This window comes from Netta rufina (assembly GCF_964035555.1).
Source record: "Netta rufina genome assembly, chromosome: 15".
Lineage (NCBI taxonomy): Eukaryota > Metazoa > Chordata > Aves > Anseriformes > Anatidae > Netta > Netta rufina.
Window position 1 is genome coordinate 7,462,171 of NC_140138.1, and position 15,213 is coordinate 7,477,383.

General features: G+C 50.5%; 1 protein-coding gene across 5 annotated transcripts in view; it reads left to right on the top strand.

Moving 5' to 3' along the window:
- RHBDF1 (rhomboid 5 homolog 1) overlaps positions 1-15,213 on the top strand; it is a 36,140-nt gene that overhangs the window by 14,400 nt on the left and 6,527 nt on the right. For 3 of the 5 annotated variants that reach the window (XM_084295930.1, XM_084295932.1, XM_084295931.1), the window contains exons 2-10: positions 287-428; positions 2,590-2,720; positions 5,241-5,345; positions 8,157-8,370; positions 10,410-10,616; positions 11,348-11,470; positions 11,634-11,794; positions 14,118-14,369; positions 14,970-15,081. In XM_084295930.1, the coding sequence (XP_084152056.1) occupies positions 309-428; positions 2,590-2,720; positions 5,241-5,345; positions 8,157-8,370; positions 10,410-10,616; positions 11,348-11,470; positions 11,634-11,794; positions 14,118-14,369; positions 14,970-15,081 (1,425 nt within the window). In that variant the 5' untranslated portion in view covers positions 287-308. The remainder of the gene's footprint in view (positions 1-286; positions 429-2,589; positions 2,721-5,240; positions 5,346-8,156; positions 8,371-10,409; positions 10,617-11,347; positions 11,471-11,633; positions 11,795-14,117; positions 14,370-14,969; positions 15,082-15,213) is intronic. The other 2 variants (XM_084295933.1, XM_084295934.1) reach the window with 2 other exon arrangements.

A 15,213-nucleotide genomic window follows, 5' to 3' on the forward strand; every position in this document is an offset into this window, starting at 1 on the left:
TGGGAAGTGAGTCTAAAATTTGTGACTGATCTCCAGCACCTGGCTTGAGGTCCTGTGGGCCTCAGAAACGTGCTCTGGGTGTCTGGCCCTGGCTGACCAGGGCTGACAGGAGCTGGGATTTCTGCACCCTTGCCAGGCACTTGGCAAGTGTGCTTGGCAAGTTGTGTGCTGTGGGGCTTGGGGCCTGTAAATCAGCCCACAGGAGGGCAGTCTGCTTGGCCCCACACACACTGTGTCAGGGATGTGTCTGGCCCCTTCCCAAATGTGATTTCTTCCCCTCTCCTAGGCTTGAAGACAAACGTGGGACAATGTCGGAGGTGCGGCATGACAGCACAAGCAGCTTGCAGCGGAAGAAGCCACCATGGTTGAAACTGGACATCCCGGTGCCGGTGCCCATGGCGGTGCCAGAAGAGCCTCTGCCAGTGCAGGTACAGAGACCGGGGCCAGGAGCGAAGGTCTGTGGGGTTGTGGTGGGGGTGTGCAGAGCCCTGCTGCAGTCCTGGCTGAGAGAAAGGCGGTGCTGTGTGATGACAGGTTGTTGGGTAAATTTATGACCAGTAGTAAGCTCCCCCTTGAAGGTGATAGGAATGGAGAGGATGAGAGTGTATTGCTGATGTGCTGAGATCAGTGGATGTGACTGTTCGGATGTGGGGATTGTAAAAAGTGTCCTGGCTTGGGGGGGTGGATGTGGGATTGAGGTGGCCAAACAAACATTTCTTAAAGGAACTGGAGAAGTGAAGGGCTCCTAGAGAAATATGAGGGCTGTAAGTGCTGGAGTTCTGCTGGAATGAGCAGGGAACAAATCTGATTTATGAATAGCCAAGATAATAGCAGGCTCTCGTCAGTAACAGCAGATTAAGAACAGTTACTGGCAACACAAAGCTGTTACCAGCATGAGCATAAGAAAATCACATAGGAAGAGAAGTAGAAATCATTGAAGAGTGGTGGAGTAGAGACAGGATGATGGGTTAGTTGGAACTCTACGAAGTATGAGAGTAAAACATACATATTTCTGATGGGAAGAGTAAGAATTGCCAAGAATCTCTGCTTCAGAGTGGCAAAAGCTCTTACATACGGGTGAGACCAGGGTAGGATGGCGCTGGCTGCTCATGACCTTGCTGCAGAACAGAGACTGCCTGCTAAAAAGGCAGAGCCAGAGAGGTCTTGCACAGAGCCCAGATCCATGGGTGGAGTGTGGTGTCTGGGCTCAGATGGTAATACACAAGAACAGATTAGCCAGCAGAGAAATTGAAGGTTCTGTAGCTTCTTTGGAGAGGAGTTGAGGGCGTGCTGATCTTAAGAGGGAATTTATGCTGTTACTGGAAGAGCAAGGACTGGCCTCTGCCATTCTCTGATCCAAGGACAAAAATGGACTTCAGCTATGTGTTGGATTCTGGTAGATGCATCTTGGTCCTGATCTCATGGAAGGAAGGAGATTGGGATTCAGTCTGCGAGGATTAGAAGTGAATACAGGGCTTTAACTGTGCAGGTTGAAGCTGTCTGAGTCATTTAAGGCTTTGATGGATGTTTTCTTACCTGAAATCTCTAAATCCAGCAGGGCATCTTCTACAGAGGGACTCTGCACTTACAATGAAAGCTGGTGTAGATGATGTTCTCTAAAAGTCCAGCATGTGCAGTACAGGCTGTTAGGATAAGACTGCATAACAGGCTCCTGCGGCTTATAACCTGAGTGTATATGCATTTTTTTTAACATAAAACATAACAAAAATGATAAGATTAGTGGAAATTATTAGTTCTCTGGCCAGAAGAAGTTGCAAGCACTCTTGAGACAGTGTCTGACCAGAGAAACAGTTGGTCGGAGCTTCACTGGCAATTGAAGCAGAGGGATTGTCTGCTCAGCCTGCATTTTATAAATGGTGTCTCTGCCAAGCTAATGAATATTTCATCTGGAGCAGCCTTGGGGAGGTTAGCTGAGAACAGTCTGGTGATTTGTGTCCTACTTGGTAGGTGACATTCAGCCAGGAGATGCTGAGAGCTTCCAGACCTGAGTGCATCCAGACAATTAGGTTATGAACAAAGCTGATGTGGCTTTCCCAGCTCGCTTATCCTGTGCCCAGCAGCAACTACAGCACAGACTCACCCACAGCTTTCGTAGGCTTTTAGTGCAGATCTGGAGTTGCTTATGAAGCAAATCTCACTTGGCCCTGCTTACTGTGCTTTGCTTCACCTTGTGGAGTTGGTGGTCTAGGAACCTGTGATCTCAGTTCCTTCTGGCTAGAGAAAAGCCAGAGGGATGTGTTGCAGGATCTCATGTAACACAGCCCATCTACAAATGGACATCAATCCATGGGACAGGCTAGAGCCAGTCTGAACTGAAACCTACTGCAACATGCAGATGTCAAGTCCTTGGTCTGTTCTGCAGGTCCACTCCTGTTTCTTCACCTTAGCCAGTCATGAACTCAGTCTTTGTTAGCCCGATTTTGCTGCTCAGCTGCATGCAACCAGCTTGTGGCTTGGGCTGGGGGGAGAGGGAGGCTGTTGAGTTGCTGACTAAATGGTTCACGTTTTGGCTGGCCTTGTAGATTATCTCTCTGAGAATGCTGACTCCCCTTCTGCTTTTCTTCACAGCCAACAAGACGTCAGGCCTTTCTGCGAAGTGTGAGCATGCCTGCTGACAACAGCCGCGTGCCCTCCTTGCCTAATGAAGTGAGGAGACCGGTGCTACAACGACAGACCTCAATCACCCAGACCATCAAGAGGTGAGATACCGAGTTCATGCAGCCTGCTTTAGTGGATTCTGCCGTCTGTTGCCATTCTTTATTCATGGGCCTCTGATTGTCCCATTGCCTGGCACTTATATGGCATGTTGTCAAAGCAGGATTAAGTTGTCTCCCTTGTCTATCATTAGGTTGGGGCAGAGGGTGGAAGCAGATAGGTCCCCAGTATATGAACCCAGTAGTGCTAAGTAGGGTTGTTTTTTTATAAACGAGATACCAGGTTCTGGGTGGAAAATTGTGGTGATCAGGACAGTGTATGGTCCTTGCCAATTAGAGACAAGTTTTGACTGTTCCAATGCTCTGGGAAGCTGTCTGTTTCTGAGTAATAGGATAACCCAGACCCTGATGTGTAGCTAAGGTGTGATGTGGTGTGTTGGCCTTGCATTGGTGAGGTATTTGAAAGCATGTGATTGTGGGGGGGGGACAGAAGCCCACCCTTAGCAGTTGCAGACTCTCAGCACGGCTGAGGCCAGAGGCACCTCTGAGCCCATCTGCCCCCCTGTGTCCCCACAGGGCCACCCCGAGCAGGGGGCCCAGGCCCGTGACCCCGTGGCTTTGGGAGATCTCCAAGGAGGAGACTCCATAGCCTCTGTGGGCAGCCTGTGCCAGGGCTCCGACACCCGCACAGCACAGAAGTGCCTCCTGGTGCTCAGAGGGAGCCTCCTGTGCTCCAGTTTGTGCCCACTGCTTCTGGGCCTGGCCCTGGGCACCGCTGAGCAGGGCCTGGCTCCATGCTCTGTGCACCCTGCCTTCAGGGATGTGCAGGCATCGGTGAGATCCCCCTGAGCCTCTTCTCCAGGCTGAGCAGTCCCAGCTCTCACAGCCTCTCCTCACAGGAGAGGAGCTCCAGTCCCTTTATCATCCCTGTGGTCCTACATTGTTGTGAGGTTCTTGTCAATGCATTTCTCCAGGTCCTCTTATTGGCAGCATGGCCCTGTGGACTATCTGCCACTCCTCCCACGTTTGTGTTGTCTGCAAACTTGCCGAGGATACATTAATGAAGATGTTAAACAGGACCGGACCCCTGGGATCCACCGCTGGTTGCTGGCCTCCAGCCAGGCTTAGTGCCCGGCTCACCACCCTCTGGGCGTGGTCATTCGGCCATCTTTTACCCACACCTCAGTGTCTGCCCATACAGCAACATGGCCTGAGAGCAGGCCTCTACGGCTGTTTGTGCCAGGACAATTAGGCAAGAGCACGTCAAGGATGAGAGGACACAAGAAGCTCTGTGCAGAGGGGCCAGGGCAGCCTCCTTCCTCAGAGTTGCCTCTGACATGTGCTGTGTGTGTGTAGAGCTGCGTAGGGCTGAGAGGTGTGGGAGACAGGAATCACTTCATTGCTGGGTGAACAAATTTGCCTCCAGCACTACTACACTGTAAGACAAGGCACACGGAGCTACAGTGAGCAAGGAGGGAGTGCTGGGCAGGGATGGTGAGGCTCCTGCCTAGCAGCAGGGCTATGGACAGGCATGTGCGGGTGGTGCACTGACAGACCTGTGCCATGTCCTCTCTTGCCTGCACAGGCTGGAATGGCAATGCCAGGGCCCAGGTGGTGGCTGCACCCCTGCTTGTGCTTGGTGGTCTGGGTAGTAATTCTGTAACCCTGAAAGTAGGTGTGGTCCCACAGGGAGTGGCCTAGGAGCACACAAATGGTTTTGGAAGGCTGGCGAGTCTCCTGCTCACAGTATGAGTGTAGGGGGTTGATGCCATTTAGCAGTGCAGAGTTGTTGCAGGCTGTTGGGCAGTGTGAGGGGTGGCCAAGTCTATCTTCCTCCTGGAGGAATCAGCTACACGTGATTTTTGTAGACTGATGTGGGTAGGGGGGCAGGTGCAGCAGCGGGAAGGACTTTCCAAGGGGCAGAGCTGCAGGAAATGCACGAGACCTAGCAATAAAAGGATTAAATAATGGACCAGAAACAAAGACAGGGAAGTGCAAAGTTCTGAGAAATGACCTAAAAACCAGTGAGGTATGTGATGAAGAATTGCAGACCACATATCCATAAAAGTGTCTCTGGGATTTATTTATTTTTTTGTGAGTCCAGAGAGGGTGACTTCCATGTTTGCTACTTAATGCAGCCCCAGTTATGCACAGAATGTGAAACTGTTCTGGCAACAGCACTCTGTACCTTCCTGTTCACATCTTCTCGGAGGACACAGATCAGGTGTGAACCTAAATTCGAGAGTGTATGGTCCAGAATATGGCATGGTAGTAATTCAAGTGCTGGAGTGGAGCATCTAATACTCTTTCCAGTCTCCTACAGTGTCCAAGATGTCCAAGCAAGGCAGTAGGTGTGGCACAGATAGACTTGTGCCCCAGGTGAGACCCTGCCAGGGTCAACGAGAACAACCCCAGAACATTTCCAGTGGCATCAGATACCTGTATCCAAGCAGAGCATATCTCATTCTGGTGACGTCTGCGTGGTTTCACACTCTGGTGTCTGAAGCCAGACAGTGGCTTCACAGCATGGTGGGCTCTTTCCCTTCAGCTCTCTTTTCTTTGCAGCAGGCAGGTACGGTTTCAAAGGAGTCAGACCCTGCCCGTTCACGGGCACCGGGTGGGCAGGAGTTCCCTGAGAAAGCGGCAGTCCCTGCCCCGATCGTTCTTCAGGTACTGGTAGAACCGAGTGTGCAACCTACCCCTGCATGTGTGTGCAAGGGCTGCTGTGAAGTGCACAGACTCTGGCTGTTGCTGAAACCACTTTGCCTTCCAAGGCCTGGCCAGGAGGCCTGCAAATGGGTGGCAGGGAGAAAGCTCACGTGTGTGTCTAACAGAAAACGATGGTCACTCCTACTAAATGTGTAGGCAGCTGTCAATATGTAGCATGGGACTAACAAACTGTCCACTCGCCAGCCTCACTCCCTCCTGCCTCTCCTAACAAGCTGTCAGCCTCCCGGTGTTCACCATAACTGTAATATCTCCCCAGAGCAGCCACAGTGCAGCCTGTCTTTGCCAACGTTACTGCAACATGTGGAATATGCGTACATTGGCCCCAAAGCCTCTTGGGAGCAGAAGAGGAAAGAGATAAAGCTGCACCAAATGGATGCTGGTTACATCGGTCTGAATGTAGCTCAGAGCTGGTTGACATCGTGACTTTTTCTAATCCAAATGTGACTGTCTTCTTTTTGAGGTGGAGACCTTCATTTACTTAGCACCAAAGAGATGAGCCACTCCAGGAGTCCAGGGCACAGTGGCCATCAATCACCAACCCCAGACTGGAGCTCAGTAAACCGTGACTGTGCATGGCAGGGACTGGACCTGATGCCCAGGTGTCCCTTCTCATCCTACCTTCCACCCTGCTACCCTTGGCCAGGTGACAGTCTGACACTGTGTCTGCCTTCACAACTGCTCGTGGTTGGGCTCCGACTGTCAGAGCTGGTTAGCTCACAGCAACAGAAGAACAAGAGCCAGCCCCTGATGTCGATTCATTGCTGGTTACAGTGCCCCAGGGTGTCTGTAGGAGGTGATGGGGCTCCCCAGCTGGACAGAGCGTTTGTTGTTTTTCCAGGGTGCTCCAGATACCATAAACTCTGTTCTAAGGCTCTCATGGACTGTCTTGGCTATGATCAGTAGGACAGATCTCTGTGCTGGCACTGCACCAGCAGTGGTCCCTGGCAGTTCAGGAGCAGTACTTGCTCCACACAGGGGCTGTTACAGTGCTTGTCCTTCCGTGCTAACAGGAACAGAGATTGAGAGCTCTGAGGCACTGCTCTTTCCACAGTGGGCTAGTAGGGGCACAAACAACTCTTTCTTCTCTCCCGTTGAGGAGTGGCCCCTTGTCACCCAAGGCCACCTTGGTGTTAAAATGTCAGTTATGGAGGTCTGAGATGTGTTGTAAGAACGTTTTGTGGCATGTTGTGCCTGTGCATCTGCACAGCCTGCGTGTTACCTCTGTGCTGTGGACTTGGTTCAGGTGTTTCAGGCCAGGCACTTACCCTGAGCCCTTCCACTTGGAACAGGGACAAAGATTGCTCTGACAAGCTGTGGGTCTGTGGGAGCAGAGCAGTGGTCTGAGCTGGGCATAGCCCCGTCTCTGAGGTCTGTCCCCTATTGACTAGGTGGAGGCATTTGGAGAAATTTGGCTCAGTGAGGTTGGGTAAGATTTAGCAATGGCCCACTCGACTTTGTGCCCACTGAAGGGCCTGTTCTGGGTCACTGGGAAGTTGGAGAAGGCTGCGGGCAATGTGTGGTTGTTTGCATCTGGAGGCTTTAGCTGGAGAGACTGTGTTTTGAATTTGTGTCCTTTTACGTAGTGTCAGGACACCTTCACCTGCTTGCTGATGGTATCTTTGTTCTGTAGGGTGGAATAAGGAAAACACAGGGCTAATTTCCTGCCTCCAGTGCACTGACTCAGTTCCCCTGCGTGATGTAATTCTAGATTTAACCTACCCTTTACTCCAATGTATGTTTTGATACTCCCTTTGTGATTTGTGAGGTCTTGCTTCTCAGCAGCTGGAAATCCTACACCTGAGCAGGGGGCCCGAGGCGAGGGTTTCGGGTTTGGCTTGGAAGGGCTTTCAAGTTTCAACACCTGGGCCAGACAGCTGTAGGCTGACACAGCTTGCCACCTTCTGAAGCAGGATTAACCACCGTGGGAAAGGCCTGGCAGGGCTGCAATGATCTTCATGTGTTTAGGATACCAGCTTCTCCTGCAGTATTTGAAGTAGATTGTTGGTCTAATTCACACCTATCCCTCTCTACCTTCCTTGGGATTTTGCTTCTGATCCAGTGGGCTTCCATGACAGCAGGCCCTTGGCAGCATACCTACTTTGTGGCTGCAGCATCGTGCTCCTGCTTCTGCCACCAGCAGCTCGGAGCTACGTGCACCCGTCTTAGCAGCAAGCAGGACCACAGCAAGCATTTGCTGTTAATGTTAATTTTGAGCAGGATGGAAATCCTGCAGCATGAGGAGAAGTTGGGGATATTCTGGGGGTGTGGCGGGCAGCTGGGAGAGACCAGTGAATTCTGGTGGCCACTGGGACATGACACAGAGACATGGAAAACTGTAGTCCCACAATGGGGGACCTAAAGCTGGCCTGAAGATGGTAAGTGCTTTCTGTGGATGGCTTTTAAAGAAAAAAACATTTTACCGACTTCTTATGTGAATTTCTGTTCCATCTCTTCTTCTTTCTTTCTAGGAAAACTCAGAACTAACTGTTCATTACACACATTAAATCTCTTGTTGTTTTTCTTTTGTCTCAAGAGAGAAAATAATACTGTTGATGGTTGAAAACTTCTGGCCAGCATATATCAGATTGCTAAAACTGGCTGAGGACAGGCTGTGGGATGCTCATGGGGAAGAGTTCTGCCTACATTCCGGTTGGGGTTGGCTGGAAGTGACCACCGGGGGTTTTGTCTTTTCAATTGCATTGTCCAAGCAAACATAATGCTCCTGTGTACTTGTATGCTGACATCTTTCAGAGGCACAGCTGACTGGTTTGGAGTAAGCAAAGACAGTGATGCTACACAGAAATGGCAGAGAAAGAGCCTTCGCCACTGCAGCCTGCGGTATGGGAAGCTGAAACCTCAGGTCATCCGGGAAATGGACTTGCCCAGTCAGGACAATATTTCTCTAACAAGCACAGAAACCCCCCCTCCACTCTATGTTGGGCCCTGCCAGCTGGGCATGCAAAAGGTGAGTAACCTGGGATAGTCTGAAGGCCATCGTGAGCTTCCTGCACAGTGTCTCTACCACTTTTAACCCATCTGTTGGCATAGTTCTGCCTGAACGTGTCTTCTCCAAAGAGCTACAGTCAGTGGCTCAGTGTCCAGATGGAAACCAGTAACAAGTGGTGTTCATCAAGGGTCTGTGCTGGAACCAGTGCTGTGTAATATCTTCATTAACAACATAGATACTGGGATTGAATGCATCTGCAGCAAGTTTGCAGCTGGCACCAAGCTGAATGGTGCAGGTGATATGCTCGGTGTCATCCAGAGGGCCCTTGACAGGCTGGAGGAATAGACCCGTGTGAATCTCCTGAAGCTCAACAGTGCCAGGCAGAGCCTATGGGGCAGTCCCCAGTATCAGTGCAGACTGGGTGATGAATGGATTGAGGGCAGCCCTGTGGAGGATTTGGGGATCACACTGGGACTCTGGTGGCATGGTGGTTAGATGCATGCAGCATGTCTGAGAACATTTTGCTGAGGCTTTTTGCTGCCATTTTACAAAGGCAAAAATCTGTCATACATAGACTGGACACTGTTGTCGATCCCCCATTTACAGTAGCAGGCCAGGTAACATCCAGAGCACTTGCCTTGTCTCAGGCTGAATGCAGGCAGTAGCACAGCTACTGGCTTCAAAGAAACCTGATTATGTTACAGGACTTGGAAAAGTGCCTCTTGCATCAGCTGTACTACAGCGCTGCTCACGTGTCCTCACAAATTGTGAGGTATCTGGTGCCCTTTGCAGTAGAACTGTGGCCATAAAGGACAGGACCCAGTCAAACATGCTCAGTTACCAGCACTTGATAACTAATCTGTAACATTCTAGCTCTTCCCTTTGCTCCATTCACCACCTTAATCAATATGGTATCAGGGCATCAGTGAGCACTGCTGTAACTTGGACAAGTGGGAAATGAATTTCTTCCCAAGCAAGTTAGTCTGTGACCTGAAGCCTGGCTGCATCACTGAAACAGAGGAGAATATTGTGCATCTTTCAATGCAGTCTCACCTTGCTGAGGGCTTTGGTCCCAGTAAACTCAGGAATATTGTTGGGCTCTATGTAGGCTGCATTAAATCAGAACCTGGTTTCAGTAGGTGAAACCCTATACAGCTTTCTGTTGAGTGTGCAACTGTGGATTAAAAAAAGGGTCATAAAACATTAGGATAAAGCATAGAAGTCATATGGAAACCGCAGCTGTGGTGATGTAAGGATAGAGGTAAGTATTGTAGCTGAAGGCAATATTTTCAGTAGGTTGGTTCATGTGTTCGGAAGAAGTGGCAGCTTTGGTCTGAAGAATCCCAGAGAAGGGCTTGTAGCTCCTGGAAGCTTGCCTGCTCTTTTCCAGCTGTTATGATAAATGGAATCAGATGTAAATGTACAGTAAAGCTTCACCAGGATACTGTTTAAGTCCAGTGCTGTCCACCATCAGAAAGGAAACGAGCTCTATAAAGGACATGGTTGCACTCAGGGATTTCTTAAAGTCCTGCTCATATATCATCCTGTCTGACTGCAGAGTTCCATGGCACAGAAGATGAGTGAAAGCAAGAGCTTAGGAAGGGCTGAAGGAGATTTGGAGTCTTGTGTAGACGTCAGGAACATTCTGGGCAAAAACGATCAATACCACTACCACCAACCAAACAACCCCGCTACCACCATCACCAAAAAAAAAAAAAAGAAAACAAAAAAAAAAAAGAAAACAAACAAACCAAAAAACCACACACACACACACAAAAAAAAAAAAAAAAGAAAAAAAAAAGAACAAAAACAAGTTGGGAGAGGTTTGAGGAGGATGTGGGTTTGGGACTGAGAATTAGGGCTTAGCTTGCAACAGGTTATGATTTATCTCCCTAATGTAGAATTGCTTGCTGTTTCTTCTAGCCTGGTTCTTGGCTGATCCCAGGAGTCAGGCCACTGTATGGTTTCAAGAGGTGAGACCATGGAGAGCTGGAGGGAGAAAGGTTTGGTAGACAACAGCTGGGGGTAGGTGACTCATGGGCTTCTTCTCTGGGCAGATCATAGACCCTTTGGCCCGGGGCCGAGCTTTCCGTATGGCTGATGACAACGATGGCTGCAGCATCCCCCACACGCCGATCACGCCGGGTGCCACATCGCTCTGCTCCTTCACCAGCTCACGCTCGGGCTTCAACCGTCTCCCACGACGGCGGAAACGGGAGTCTGTTGCCAAAATGAGTTTCCGAGCAGCTGCAGCTTTGGTGAAGGTACTGTCTGGGACAGGGCAGGATCAGCCTGGCAGCAAGATGGGGCCCTGCGGTGTGAGGGGAGTGGGAGGGAAAGAGCTGTGTGTGCAGGCCATTGATCCTGGAAAAAGTACGTTCTGTGAGTAGAGAGGATGTGGGAGGGCAGTGATGGAGGGGGAGAAACCAGAAGATGTCCTGTTTTGTTTCAGCCATCTGTCTGGCGGGCAGGAGTAAAAACCAGGATGCTGGCTGGGCTTTGGTATATGTCTTGCCCACCTTTTATCAGCCTTGGGGCTTTGATTCCCACAATCAGCAGCCTTAGAGGGTTCCAGCAGGTCCAGTTCAGCCTGCCTGGACCTCTGGGTGTCTGCACCTGCTCGTGGCACTGTAGAAGCACCTGAGCCTCTTGCAACGCAAGGCTCTTTGTCCTGCCACGTCTGCTTTTCTGGGCGTCCCTTAGGGGGGCCCGGAAGCCCTTTTGCTGTGGTTGGTACCACTGCTGTTTGGTCAGATGTTGTTGTAGAAGCCTGTGCTACCAGCCTGCATGGGATGTGGGCAGTGTGGCTTGAGAGATGGGTTAGCACTTGGAGGTGTCACCTGGAAGGTGTTGCACACCAGCAGGTCTGCTGTGCTCCACAGGCAAGCGTGACAGGGTCAGCGCTTGGACTCCCCGCGTCCTGTCCGGGTGACACTGCATGTGCCTGGGGCTCAGGTTTCTGGCAGTGATCTGATGCCACTCTCGCTGGCTACAGGGGCGCTCTGTGAAGGACAGCACACTGAGGAGGGCTCAGCGGCGCAGCTTCACCCCAGCAAGTTTCCTGGAGGAGGACACGGTGGATTTCCCAGATGAGCTCGACACTTCTTTCTTTGCTCGGGTGAGAGGCAGGACTCTGATGTGGCTCTGGCTCCAGAGACAGCACGAGGCTGTAGCTCTGGCAGGGCTGTATGTTGCAGGGGGTGGTGCTGCTTTCTCCGGGGGCTGGTGTCTCAAATGTGATACTCACCCCCTTCTGATGGGACTTCTGTGTCTTTGCCCAGGAAGGAGTCCTTCATGAGGAGCTCTCTACGTATCCAGATGAGGTGTTTGAGTCGCCATCAGAAGCCGCAGTCAAAGATGCTGAGGTGAAACCTCTGGATCAGACAGATCTCACAGGAGGTGCCTTGGACAAAAATGAGCTTGAAAGAAGCCACTTGCTACTGTGAGTATTTTCTTGGAAGCCGAAAAAGCCTAATGTGGGGTGGTGGCCAACCCATTCAGAGTGGGACCTTCGGTGCTAGGCAGCTGGTGGGGCAAGACCATTGCTTCCTGCGCGAGGGAAGGCAGGATCTGAGTGCTACAGGTGTTTGGAGCAGAGCTCAAAGAACAGAACAGTGGTGGGTTTTCTTTAAGCCCAGATTGCTTCTCTTGATATTTTGAGTGAGAGACCACCTACCCCAGCTACCCATGAAAAGTGACTCTGAGGCTACCTGTCCACCAACTTCCCACACTGATGTGATGTGTTCTGGAGGCTGTGTCATGCCGTGGGCAAACAAAAGACGTCAAATCAGCTGAGGATGCTGGGGGCCCAGCCTTCAGCTACAGAGAATGCAGCAAAGATGAGAAAGCTGTTGCTACAGACACAAGGAACTGTCGTCTAACTGCAAGGAGTGGTGTGAAGCATTGCTGAGCGTCAAGCTGGGCTGCATTCCTCACTTGAAACCAGAGAAAGGTGTGGCACTGATGCCGAGAGCCTTACAAATATGTGGGTGGTACTGTACTGTACGCCGAGATTTTTTCCACCTGAGTAACTGGTACTGAGTAATTGCTCTGTGTCGTTTCCGAGTCAGCTCTGACTTAGCTGGCAGCTCACCCCAGCAGAGAGCTCTGCTGGGTGTGAACATGTAGCAGACAGGGAGGTCCTTGTGGTTCTGCTGCTCGCAGCCCATCTTGCTCTGTTGGTGCTTTCCTTCAAGTGTTTCCAAGTACTTGACTCACTCGTAATGTAAGCAGAAGCAACGAATGGTGTGAGCTTATTGTCTTTCCTTTGAGATGGCCTCAGCCTTTTTGGCTCCATTCATATCTCCTCAAATAGTTGTATTTATTGAAGAAAATAATGCTTCTTTCACGCTTCAGAAAACAGCATCAGAATTGCAGTGAGGTGTCCTTTTAGGTGATCAGGTGTTTATTCTGGCATAGGCTGATAGCCCAGCACTGGAAATACTGGGAAAAAGCACGTCAGTAATGCAGAAACTACTCTAACCTCATCCTAGTGCTTGTCCGTACTTCAAAGCTGTCTTGACCTCTCCAAGATGCTCTGGTGATCTTTCAGAAAAAAAGATGGTCAATTGGTTTCTCTGGTCACTTTTGACAACCATTGTCTTTGTGCAGACAGGAACATTTAGGATACCAGGGAAATTATCTGTAGAGACTAGAGCATATGCAGGGGATGTGCTTATCGTGGCAGTGAGCAAGAGTGAAATGGTAGGTAGTGTGTGTGTGTGCCAGGTTCTCAGTGCTGCATACCTGAACTCCAGACTGCTCTTTAAGAGCCATGAAATACAAAAAGCATCTGAAGATTGTGCAGACTTCCAGAGCAGGTGCTATTCATCAGTAGCTTGTGCAACCTTCATTCATTGCATACTTTATTTTGGTAAGAAAACATTCCTTTAGACAGGGATGCCTGGGATTTTTATTGTGTTGTTGAAGCCTGGTTTTGTTTTTCTCCTGAGAAATGCATGCATCAGTGCAAATAGCGGGAAGAATGGAAGACAGGTCTTGAGAGGTAACTGTCTTGGTCTTGGATTCCTGCTCTTCTCCTCTGTCTGGTTTAATGGGCATGGGATTTTGACTTGCCAGTCTGATCACAGCAAAGTGCTTCAAGGGTGGGGATTTCCACTGCTGGGCTAAACTGCACTTCCATTTTGTAGCAGAGAGCAGAGTGAGAGGAATGAATTAGAAGAGGAAGTGGATGTGTATGAGGGTTAAAGCAGGGTCTTTGGGCTGCTGGCCCTGGAGATGCTGAGGATGTAGTTGTGGATACAGCACGTGGCTTCCATTCCTCTCCATCTGTTTGCAGAAAAGATACTTCTTAGTCAAAGATCAAGCTGAGATTGAAAGAGGTGGTCAAAATCATCACAGAATACCCTTCTTGCTCCCTGATGCAGTATTAATGCTGGGAGGTTGGAAACCTTGTCTCCCCAAAATGAAAAGCTCGGTGATGCCTGGCCAGAGCCTCCCTCACTTAATTGGTTGCTGAGACAATTCTTTAAAGCTGTGAGAGCTCCTCACTGGTAGGGCTGAGTTTGGCGCATCTATCTTGTGCCACATTCTGTGCATCATCCCATGCTTTTGTCAGCTGGGGCGTTGTAACACTTGGAAATACAACTTCCACTGCAGAGCACCTTGCCTGCCATCAGCTGCTGTTCAGGCCAGCTGTGGTGGGACAGACACAAGGTGTGCTGCCACCAGAGACCAGAGAAGCGCTGGTCCCCGTTACTGTGCCATAGAGAAGGAAACCATTGTTGTCCCGCTTTTTATTCCAGCCCACTGGAGCGAGGCTGGAGGAAGCAAAAGGACGGGGGCCTGGCACAGCCCAAGGTCCGCTTGCGGCAGGAGGTGGTGAGTGTCAGCCCACAGAAGCGTGGCCAGCGCATCGCTGTCCCTGTCAGGAAGCTTTTTGCCAAGGAGAAGCGGCCGTATGGCCTGGGGATGGTGGGGAAGCTGACAAACCGGACGTATCGCAAGCGCATCGACAGCTACGTGAAGCGGCAGATCGAGGACATGGACGATCACAGGTGAGAGCTGCAGTTGTAGAAGGGTTCCCAATACAGGTAGCAAGAGAGTGAGAGTGCCATTGCCTCTGGGTGACTCAGGGAACTCCCTGGGAGTGATGGGGTGAAACCTGTGGCTTGAGACCTCCCCCTAGTCTGTATCCCTGAAGCACAGCACTAAACTGCAGCTGACAGCAGCATGTTGGCATCATCGTGCACTGGGAGTGTACCCTACTCCTCCTGTTGCTTTGGGCATCTGTGTCTTCCCCACCACTACTGTCCTGTTATGAGCAAGAAGGCTCAGGTATTCCTGCCTCTCATCATTTCCCTGAAGTCATTATTTCAGCACACGGCACATTTTGGCATCAGGCTTGTGTGTTCATGGATGATTTTCTTGGCAAAGAGTGGCATGCTCAGTGTTGTGGGGTAGTCAGAGTAAACAGGGGCTGGCTGCCAGCAAGATTGTTGCCCCCAGTCTTGTGCATCCCTAGATGATCTTGGTCCTTGTCCCCAGAGTCTGCCAAGGTACCTAGGAGAAAGCAGCAGCTTTTCTCCTGTGCTCTGTGAGCAGATGTAATGTGCCTGGATTTCTGCCTCTGATCTTTTCCCTTTACCTCCATCCAGGCCTTTCTTCACATACTGGGTCACCTTTGTGCATTCACTCATCACCATCCTCGCTGTGTGCATCTATGGTATTGCCCCTGTGGGGTTCTCACAACACGAAACTGTTGATTCAGTAAGTAACTCACCCTGACGTGCCTGGACTGTGATTGTGTCTCAGCCTTCTGCTGCTGGTTCTGTGTCAGTCCTCAGCATAATGGCTACTTGCCTGAGCCTTGCCTCTGGGCCTGCATGCAGCATCTCTGTG